Here is a 10,293-nt window from a genome sequence, read left to right on the forward strand (position 1 = left end):
CAACTCTGCGCTAAGATCGTTCTTTGTTTTTCGAGGTTGAGACTCTTTTTCTCACTAGAAAGAAGATAGCACAATAATTACCAAGATTACAAAACAATAATCACATATTCCGGTTACAAGGAGCATATTAGAGTTTTTGTAATGGTGGCTAATTACACCAAGGGAAGAATCAGATTCAGCTATTCTTTCTTCTTACTAGATAAACTAAGCTGGGGAAGAATTTTCCCCTTCTCAAAGAAAGAAGTTGGGGAAGAATTTTCAAAAGGAAAAGACAAAGAAGAAAAGAAAGGGACGGCAAACCCAAGCAAAGCCGCCACCAACGAATACCCAGTCCACACCTGCGCCTCCGCCCAATCGACTGCTAGCCAACAAACCCCACCGCCCGCCCAGCTCAGAGATCCGGCCGCCGCCCAGGATCCCGGGGAGGCGGCGCCGCCGCCGCGGCCATGGCCCTCCACCACGGCGCGCGGCTCCGCTCCCGCGCCGCGCCGCTCCTCGCCGTCGTCGTCCTCGCGGTCCTCGCCCTCGTCTCGCTCCTCCGCGCCAGCCACGGCGGGGGCCGCCTGGCCCCGCCCTCCGCCGTCTCCGCCGCGGCCGCGGCCGCCCGCAACCGCAACCGCACCGCCGCGCAGCGCAAGATCCTGCTCGACCCGTCCTTCACCCCGCGGCTGCCGCGCCAGGGCGCGGTGTCCCTCTCCCTCGCCCGCCGCAACGCGCTGCCGCCGCGCAACGCGGGCCGCTTCCCCGCCCTCCCCGACGGCCACCTCAAGATCGTCCTCTACGTCCACAACCGGCCCCGCTACCTCCGCCTCGTCGTCGACAGCCTCTCCCGCGTCGACGGCATCGGCGAGGCGCTGCTCGTCGTCAGCCACGACGGCTACTTCCCCGAGATGGACGAGATCGTCAAGGGCATCGCCTTCTGCCAGGTGAAGCAGATCTTCGCGCCCTACTCGCCGCACCTCTTCCCGGACTCCTTCCCCGGCGTCGCGCCCGGGGACTGCCGGGACAAGGACAGGGCGGCCGAGAAGCGGTGCCGGGGCGAGCCAGACCAGTATGGCAACCACCGCTCCCCGAGGATCGTGTCGCTGAAGCACCACTGGTGGTGGATGATGAACACCGTGTGGGATGGGCTGGAGGAGACCAGGGACTTCGACGGGCACATCCTCTTCATCGAGGAGGACCACTACATCTTCCCCAATGCATACCGCAACGTGCAGCTGCTTGTGGATTTGAAGCCGAAGAAGTGCCCCCAATGCTATGCCGTCAATTTGGCGCCCTCCGATGTCAAGGCGAAAGGGGAAGGCTGGGAGAGCATGGTTGCTGAGAAGATGGGTAACATTGGCTATGCCTTCAACAGGACTGTGTGGAGGAAGATTCATGCCAAGGCTAAGCAGTTCTGCGACTTTGATGAATACAATTGGGATATAACCATGTGGGCAACGGTGTATCCGTCGTTTGAAGCTCCTGTTTACAGTCTGAGGGGGCCTAGGAGGAGTGCTGCACATTTTGGCAAGTGCGGCCTGCACCAAGGCCAAGACTCCAGCAGTGTTTGTGTGGATAATGGCGCGGGAGCCGTAGAACTAGATGCCATCGACAAGGTTCCTAACATCAAAGCTGATTGGCCAGTCCACATCATTAGGAAACAACCGGGGTATCAGGCTGGTTTCAAAGGATGGGGTGGCTGGGGCGATCGGCGTGACCGGGAGCTTTGCTTGAGTTTTGCATACATGTACCATGTTAAAGACACCTTGTCTGTATGATGGGGTTATAGGCACACGAATTTTGGCATTCATGATGCCCTTGTTGTAGTGTTGTTTGGCATGTTTCGATCGATTCATACACGGTTTGTGATATAAATAGTCTTTCACCCTTTTTTCTCAATTTTTGTAGAACAGTTCTCTATTCGGAGACATTGCCTTGGACTTGGGTTAACTTTCCCAACTGTATGATGTACTTTAACTCACTGATATGGATAGAGTTTATTGTTTCAAGATCATTTGCAACATCTATTATTAAGAGATTGTCATGTTTACTTTGTTTAACTGAAGTACTGCTTTCTAGGCATCTTTAACATTCAGGGATGCTTAATGCCTATTGATGATTATTGCCTCTTACTGTTGCCTTACCATGTCTAGTGACATCCGTAATGTCTAGTGACATCTGTATCTCTTGTCTGTTGTATGATTGGAAACTAATATTTAGTACTAATGGTTTCTACAATACTTTATATCTTTTTGGCCATCATGCATATGTTTATCTTCTTCAGTTTTGTATGCTTCTTTCATGGTCTTTCTATTTTTAGCTGCTTGTATTTCTTAGAACTCATCTACTCTTGATTTTGCATGCTTGTAGTATTATAGGATTTGTAGCTGGTGAAATTTTAGACAGGCACGGAGATATTGATACTCACAACAAGATATGATTTTTTTAAGTTTTCTTATCTGTTGTTAATGTGTTTAATTAGATATTATATAATTCACTTATCATGCCCTAAAGTTGTGGCCATATCATGGCCTAAAGTTTTCTTTATGTGCTTGTTACCATTCACTGTAAGATGATCGAACATTACTTAATTAGCTAAGAAAGGATTCATGGAGTGGACAATCAGGTACATATAGCAAATTTATTTTTCTGTGCTGGTTGCTGTTAAATCTGAATGTTGGGCTGGTCTGTTCATGGACTGACCACAAATCACAACCAAACCCCAGCTTTCTCCGTCCGTTCGTAGTATATTTGACTCATCTGACCCTGGAATGACTGGAGGGCTGTTTAGGAGCACATGAAGCCTCTTCTATGAGTAATCATTCTATTTCCCTGGAATCGTCATATCCAATTATCTTTCTATTCTGTTCTAATAGTAAGCATTCTATTCTATCGTTCGTAAATTTGTTGCACTTATCGTATTATTCCTATGATGCAATCCTTGATATATTTTCGCATATCTTTTGCTTTGCAAGTAACACATTGATATTTACTCCATGTGTTAAAATCAACGTTTCAAGAATCTGCCCTGGTTAAACTTCAAGCCTGTTCTCATATCACCCTCAGGCTCAACCAGATGTCCAGATTAGTGTTTTCTCATAATCATTCATTGCTTCTTTTTAATTAACTTTTGTGAATATGCTGCCTACATGTTTATTGGATACTCAAGCTTCTGCAAGTGTATTCCCTGTTGTTTCCCTCTTGCATTTACTTCTCACGTGCACATGGTTATTCTTTCCCTATTTTTGTGGGTTGAACTACTGACTTTGAGATAATAATGCAAAGATAAACAATAATTTGATCAATAGAATGTTTATATGATGTGGACATAGACCGTGTTGACCATAGAGAAAGAAGAAACTACATGTTTATTCTTTGAGTATAACTTGTACTGTATCTGATAGGTTTGAACTACTGCGTGATCGTTTATCTGTATAGTGGAAACATGCTTCTGACTTGGTTCATAATTCTGTTATCCTGAGGCAACAACTATGATCAGCTTGCACTTAATCACATTATTATTTTTAACATTATTAAAAAAACATTGTTCTTTTTAATTAAATTTGCAATGTCTGGCTGCATGTTTGACAAGTCCAATATGGTCATGTATCTCTGGTGGCTCTTGCTTCAAATCCTTAAGGTTTGCTAGCAGTTATTTTTTTTTGACAGCCTACACCAACTTGTTTGGGACTAAAGGCTTCGTTGTTGTTGTAATTAGTAGCAGTTTGTGATACTGCGTTATGTAGAGGTATGAGCAAGTAACGTAACAGAATGACATTTGCTTGACCAAAACTTTTTGCTGCTCTGCAGGTTGTTGAGAAGCTTCCTCCTAGCGGAACATTATCCATGGTGGTTCCTATGTTACAGGGCGAGGTAATGACTAGTTATGTAGTTTGCTTTATTATTTCTTTCTTTAGGTAAGCATTGAATGTGATGCTATTTTTTTTTGTTATTCCTTTTAGGTCCCGTTCTTTGCTGCTGATGAAGAATCTTCTTCAGTTGGTGCTCTTTTCATTCCTTAGAGAGAACCCAAGAGTCCGATTATCTGTCGTTGATGTCGGTTTATTAGACATTATTTAATTGACTTACCATGGTCTAAACTCTAATGTTGTCGACATATCATTATAGATTAAACATTCTTTATATGCTTGTCACCATCCACTATAAAAAGTCTTAACTGCATAATAAAACCAAGCGAGCCTAATTAGCTCAGAAAGGAGCCATGGAGTGCACAGTCAGGTATATATAGTAAGTTAATGTGTTGGCTACTGTTTGGTTTGAACTGTTGGGGTAGTCCAATCTTGGGCTGGATCACACGATCACTACCGAACCCTAGCTGCTGGTAGCCTGATATTTTCGGCACATCTGGTCTTGGAATGACTAGACAGATTTTTAGCACCACATGAAGCCTTCTCTAACCCTAATCATCATTTCCCCTTGCAGTTGTCATATTTTGACTAGGCAATTATTCATCATAGAAGTGTTGCATTTTATCCTATTATTCCTGTCATGCAATCCTCTTTTTATTGTTTATCTTCTGCTTTGCAAAATAAAAGTTGGTATTTACTGTGTTTAATCGACATTCCAACAATCTGCCCCTGGTTAAACTCCGAACTTGTTCTCAGTCCACATTCAAGCTCCACCAGATTGGTGTTTTGTCTCATAATTATTCAAAGCTTCTTTCTGATTGACTAATTTTATTTAACTTTTACACATGCATGCCTGCATGTTTAACTGGATACTGAAGCTTCTGCAGGTGGATTTTCTGTTGTTTCGAGTACGATGAATCTGCCCCCATTTGGGCTGCAGTATGACCTCTTGCATTTAGTTCTTACATGCACATGGCTATTATTTCCCTTTTTCGTGGGCTGAACTATTGACTTTGAGATAATTACGTGAATATGAAAATTGAAAAATAATGTGATGTGGACATAGATAGCATTGACAGTAGAGAAATAAGAAACTACTTGATGGTTCTTTGAGTCAATAACATGCATCTGATAGCTTTGATGTTAATTGTCTATCTCCATAGTGGAATATATGGTTTAGCCTTGGTTCATAATTCAATTATCCTTGGTTCATAGTGGAATATATGGTTTTGCCTTGCTATTCATTTGTGGGAAATTTAATTTATCTATAATGAATATAATGTTACTGTTGGTCAAATCTGAGATGGAATGGAATATATGTTAAACTTACTTTCTGGAGAGGCTTAGATGATAGGCTCATGAGATTATGGTTTGTGTTCGAACAGATCCGTGTCTCTCTCCGAAGAGTATGATAGAGCAGTTTGGAAGCTCCATACCACTGGGGTTTATAACTCCAGTCATGAGATCATGCACTCCAAATTAGCTTCATTAAATTCATTATAACATATATTTTCATACTATTATTACATATTCGATGTTATAGATATTAGCAATTTTTTTATAAAGCTGGTCAAACTAAAAGAAGTTTGGCTAGGACAAACCTAGAACTTCAAATATTTTGATACAGAGGGAGTACATCTTAATCTATACAACAATCAATATTGGAGGAAAATTGCTGTATGACCACAAGCATACAGAAACACAAATTTCTGTTTGATAGTCAATACAGAAACAGATTGAAGATTATGTTTTATTTCCTGAAACCAAAACCATTGATATCCAATCATTTGACATGGAAGAGTGACCAGCACACACTTATATGCAGAAGGGTTGAAAGATGCAGTTGCTAAGGGTTTAAAAAATAATTTAGAAGGTGAAGAAGCAGACAGCTTATATTGTTGCCGCCTTATTCTTCAGTTCGCTTGCAATGCTTTAGAAACAAATGTGTAGAACATTTAGTTGTTGAGGATGCTGCAGCAAGATCATCGAGGATAACTTGCGGGTAATAATATTTCTTCCTCCATAGTGTGTATTGCCTGCTAGCTTCCACAACAACTGCTTCAGTTGACATTTATAGAGACCCAATTTGATCCCTGTCATATCTCCTTGATGCAGCAGTATCAGGTGCCACACGCATTCTCAGAATTTCAAGTTTCATCTCCACTTCCCTCATTGTAGGTCGCTCTTCTCCCTTCAATTTAATGCACATCGCTGCCAGGGTAGCTACTTCCTGGACTTGTCATCTCCCTCTTCCATGACTTGGGGATTGCCTTCTGCGAGTAGCTCAACCAAAAAAATCAATTAGCTCAATCAAGATTGCCTTCTGCGAGTAGCGAAACGAAATGTGATACAAGACCAATACCATTGCCGCCACTACGGTAGAGGCATGGTTTTTTTGTAGTTAGGAGTTCTATAAGTACACCAAAGCTAGAAACATCACTCTTGTCTGTTAGGCAACCGGTATAATAGTACATGGGGTCTAAGTAGCCTATTGTTCCTTGCATAGCTGTAGTCAACCCTGTTTTGACAATTGGGATGTATCTCGAAGCTCCAAAATCTGATACCTTTGCTGTTAAATTATCATCAATAAGTATGTTGGATGATTTAATATCCCTATGATAAATTGGCATCAAAGCAGATGAATGAAGATAAGAAAGAGCTCTAGCAACTTCAAGCTCAATCCTTGTTTGATCATCCCATGATAATAACATCGGGCCTTCAAAATGAAGATGGTGATCAAGTGTACCATTTGAAATGAACTCATAAACCAGTAACGGGACTTCTGTCTCGAGACAACATCCGATTAGCTTCACAATATTTCCATGGTTGATTTGAGAAAGAATCACAACCTCGTTTATGAAGTCATCACATTCTCTCAGTACGATGATCTTGGATTTCTTGATGGCAACAACCTGTAGGTCAAAAATTCTTTTATACACAACACCGTGTCCTCCGCTGCCTGCCTCACGAGTTCTACCAAAATTGTCTGTGGCCTTCTCTATATCCAACAAGGGAATGGTCATTCTTTCACCAAAATCTGTCTTCTGTGATATTAGCTGTTGCAACAATAACCCATGGTTTTACTTGAATAATCTTCTTTTCAGTTTGTTTGCTCTATTTAACTTGATTCTGTGTGCTACAAGGGGGCAGCAAGTACCAGAAGCAAAATAATCAAGCCACCACTGACTACTAGACCTATGAACAGACCTGTAAAATATGGCATCATAGGTGAAGAGCCGAAGTCACGAGTTTGGAGCATTCAAATTGTTTGAGGAAGATATGATTGTGATTATCACAACGATGCTACTGTTACCTGTAAATGTCTTTTTTGTTGTTGTGGCACTGATGCATCCCTGTTTCATCAATGGGTCTCTGTAGTGTAGGTACCATCAGGACACTGGCAATGGGAAGTTCCAGGGCTGTTGATGCAGATTCCATAACATGGATATTCTTCCGGGTGTTCACAGTCGTCAATGAGGGACATATAAATATTTACGAATATACCATATGCTAAGAAGGTAAGAATCTTTGGCTGATCCCTAGAAACGGATAATATCATATACTGAAGAAATAAGCATAACGCTATCAATTAATCTGTTCTTTATTCTAGTACCTTCACATCCATTTGGTTTAGATGCATTGCCCTTGAAGCCAAGAGGGCACTGACAATCATATCCTCCATGTGTGTTTCTGCAGTGACCATAACACGGGTAGATGTCACATTCATTGATATCTGCACATACCCGCAAAAAAAGTAAATTCAGAGATAAACACAACTCGGGAGACTGAGAAACTTCATTCTATTAATGTTCTACCTTGCAGATTATGATCACCATAGTGCAACTCTACACACCCACCAGAACACCGGCAGTAATGCCCATGACAACTTGCTCATGATCAAAATTAAGACCATGACCATCAACAGAACTATGATCAAATGCAGTGGTATAGTTGTGGCAAAAACTGTGGCCACTACGGCACGAAGGCGAAGACCCATTGGTATGGCATACGGAACTCTTGATTGTCCAGCCTAGCATGGCAGGGGCCATTTGATTGAACTCATAATTCTCTGTTATGTTCAGAAGATAGTCCGAGTAATGCTCTTAATGCTTTTAGTCCGTGTGAAGAAAAAATACGGATATGATCATGATTTTCCCTTGAGGAAATTGCATAGAACTGCCCACAAGTCAACACATGTACCAAGTTGGTCCTCCGGGAGATCAATTAGATCTTTAGACCGCATGCACAACGAATCAACGAATCAGTGGTCTGAGATCACCAGTTTACCGGGGATTTCGATCTCTTGCAGGTTTCTAGGCTGTGGTTATCTGATTTTTTTTCGGCTTTACTAATATTGTTTCCTACGCTGTTACGTGGTGTTGGTTGAAAACATTCTTTTTGCCGTTGCATGTGATCTGGTTTTCAGGTGCTGTGGCAGAAAGTGCCTCGCTTACTAAAGCCGTCCAGAGACACCTGATATCAGTTTTGCCAAGATCACAGCAAGAAGAGCTCGGCTGGTGTCCCGAAAGCTGATAATATCTGCGTCTTGGCTGCTATTCCTGGTTCTGTAATGCCTCTACTTTTGCTGTTGTAGTTTTAGAGTTTACCTCATAGGGGTGATGCACTGAATCTTGCAAGAAACTGGTGGTTTCATGAATGGAATGGAACCTGGCGGGAGCCTTTCGTTCGGAAAATAACAATTCAGTTATCCTCTAGCATCACCTATGATCAGTTTATCACTTGATCAAATTGTTCTTTTTAACTTGCAAATTTGTAATCTGGGCAGTCCAATATGGTCATGCGTTTGGCGGCATTTGCTTCGAATCCTTCGGGACACTCCCAGCAATGCCTCTGCTACTCTGACCCCTCACTGTCCACTCTCCAGAGGTTAACGGTTTTTCTTGAGTGGTACGAAACATATTTTTTTACATTACACCAATTTTTTTTACATTGTATAAACATGTTTTAACAAGTTCACAAACATAGTTCTGAAACACATGGACATCTTTCTAAATGTCACGACCTTTTTGTTAAAATCGTGCAAGTTTTTTTTCATGTATATTTATTGAGAGATGCGATTTTTTTAAATACACGGAATTTTTTGAATGCTATCAATATTTTTTACAAGTTGTGCGGACATTTCTTTACACTCATGAACATTTTGTAAATGTGTGATATTTTTTTCTTTCTAAATTTAGGTAAATTAATTTTCAGAATATATGTATCCTTACTTCATTTTTTTCTTTATTGTTTTCTTTGGTTTCTGTCTTTTCATCGTATTTCATTTTTTTCATGGTTCATACTGGTTTTATTTGTTTCTTCATTGTTTTCTTTGCTCATTTGTCTTTCTTTTCATAGGTTTTCTATATTTTTCTTGGTTTTCACTAGGATTTTTCTTTTCTTCAATATTTTTATTTCTTTCTTGGTTTTTCTTGGTGCTTTGTTTCCTTCCCTTTTTTCCTTCGGTTTTCTTGGTTTTCATATACATTCAACATTTTTTGTATACATAAAAAACATTTCTATATACATGTTTAACATTTTTGAAATACATGATTAACAATTTTTTGAAATCTTATTTTTGGTGTCTACTTTTTTCCATACACATAGTACATATTTCATGTATATCTAATTCACATAGTACACATAGTAAAGGCTAGAGATACAAGTAAACAGGCTCGAACCCGATCCCGAGCATGAGCACAATCTATTTTTGGGCCTCGACCCTAATTATCCCATTGCAAACCATGAGGAATTTTCTCGTAAACACACAAAAAAGATGCGGTCTTTGCTTTTTGCTCCACTTCGTATAGCAAATTGACGAGGCACGAGTCGCCCATCCCGTCGCGGCCAAATTCACAGTTCTGACCCTTTTGTCAAACTTTAACACGATTTGATCCCGTTCTGATTTTTTCTCTATCTGGCCTTTTTTCTACCATTATCGTTGTTGACAGTAGATTCACATTGGTTATGGTGGTAGGTTTTGATACGCTTTTCATGTTTTCAAACACTGAACCAAGTACACGAGCAGAGGGGGGGGGGGGATCATTTGACCCCCATGACTAAACCAAGTACTCCATACTCTCTTTTTTATTTTGTATATAAAAATTGTATGAAGTTAAACTTATTAAAATTTGATAATATTTATATGAAAAAATATCAATACCTACAATGTTGAGGCTATACAATATGAAAATTAAATTCATGCCACTGAGCCGGCTATCGAGCTCGCCAGTTCACTACTAGTCCTCACCACTTGAAATAATAACTGACTGTACTAGAACCAACTGCTGGTTTAACATTTGATTCATTGACAGAAGCTTAAGGCTAGTACACTATTTTCTTGTGAGTGTGGCTTCGGAATCGATCCTTTGGGCCGCCGCCGCCGAACCTAGGTCCGCAGCGAAATCGAAGCAAAATAAGTCCCAAATCAGGTGAAAAACAG

At 41.1% G+C, this 10,293-nt stretch overlaps 2 protein-coding genes across 2 annotated transcripts; one reads left to right on the plus strand and one right to left on the minus strand.

Moving 5' to 3' along the window:
* Positions 1–300: 300 nt before the first annotated feature.
* On the plus strand, positions 301–1,991 carry LOC125515146 (beta-1,2-N-acetylglucosaminyltransferase II). Its single transcript, XM_048680586.2, has one exon. It carries the CDS (start codon positions 447–449, stop codon positions 1,758–1,760), a length of 1,314 nt encoding a protein of 437 aa, XP_048536543.1. The 5' UTR covers positions 301–446; the 3' UTR covers positions 1,761–1,991.
* Positions 1,992–3,949: 1,958 nt separating this feature from the next.
* On the minus strand, positions 3,950–8,864 carry LOC125516974 (wall-associated receptor kinase 5-like). Its single transcript, XM_087528890.1, has one exon. It carries the CDS (start codon positions 6,872–6,874, stop codon positions 6,158–6,160), a length of 717 nt encoding a protein of 238 aa, XP_087385016.1. The 5' UTR covers positions 6,875–8,864; the 3' UTR covers positions 3,950–6,157.
* Positions 8,865–10,293: the final 1,429 nt, after the last annotated feature.

This window comes from Triticum urartu, chromosome 6A (genome assembly GCF_056163025.1).
Source record: "Triticum urartu cultivar PI428250 chromosome 6A, HENAU_Tu73, whole genome shotgun sequence".
NCBI lineage: Eukaryota > Viridiplantae > Streptophyta > Magnoliopsida > Poales > Poaceae > Triticum > Triticum urartu.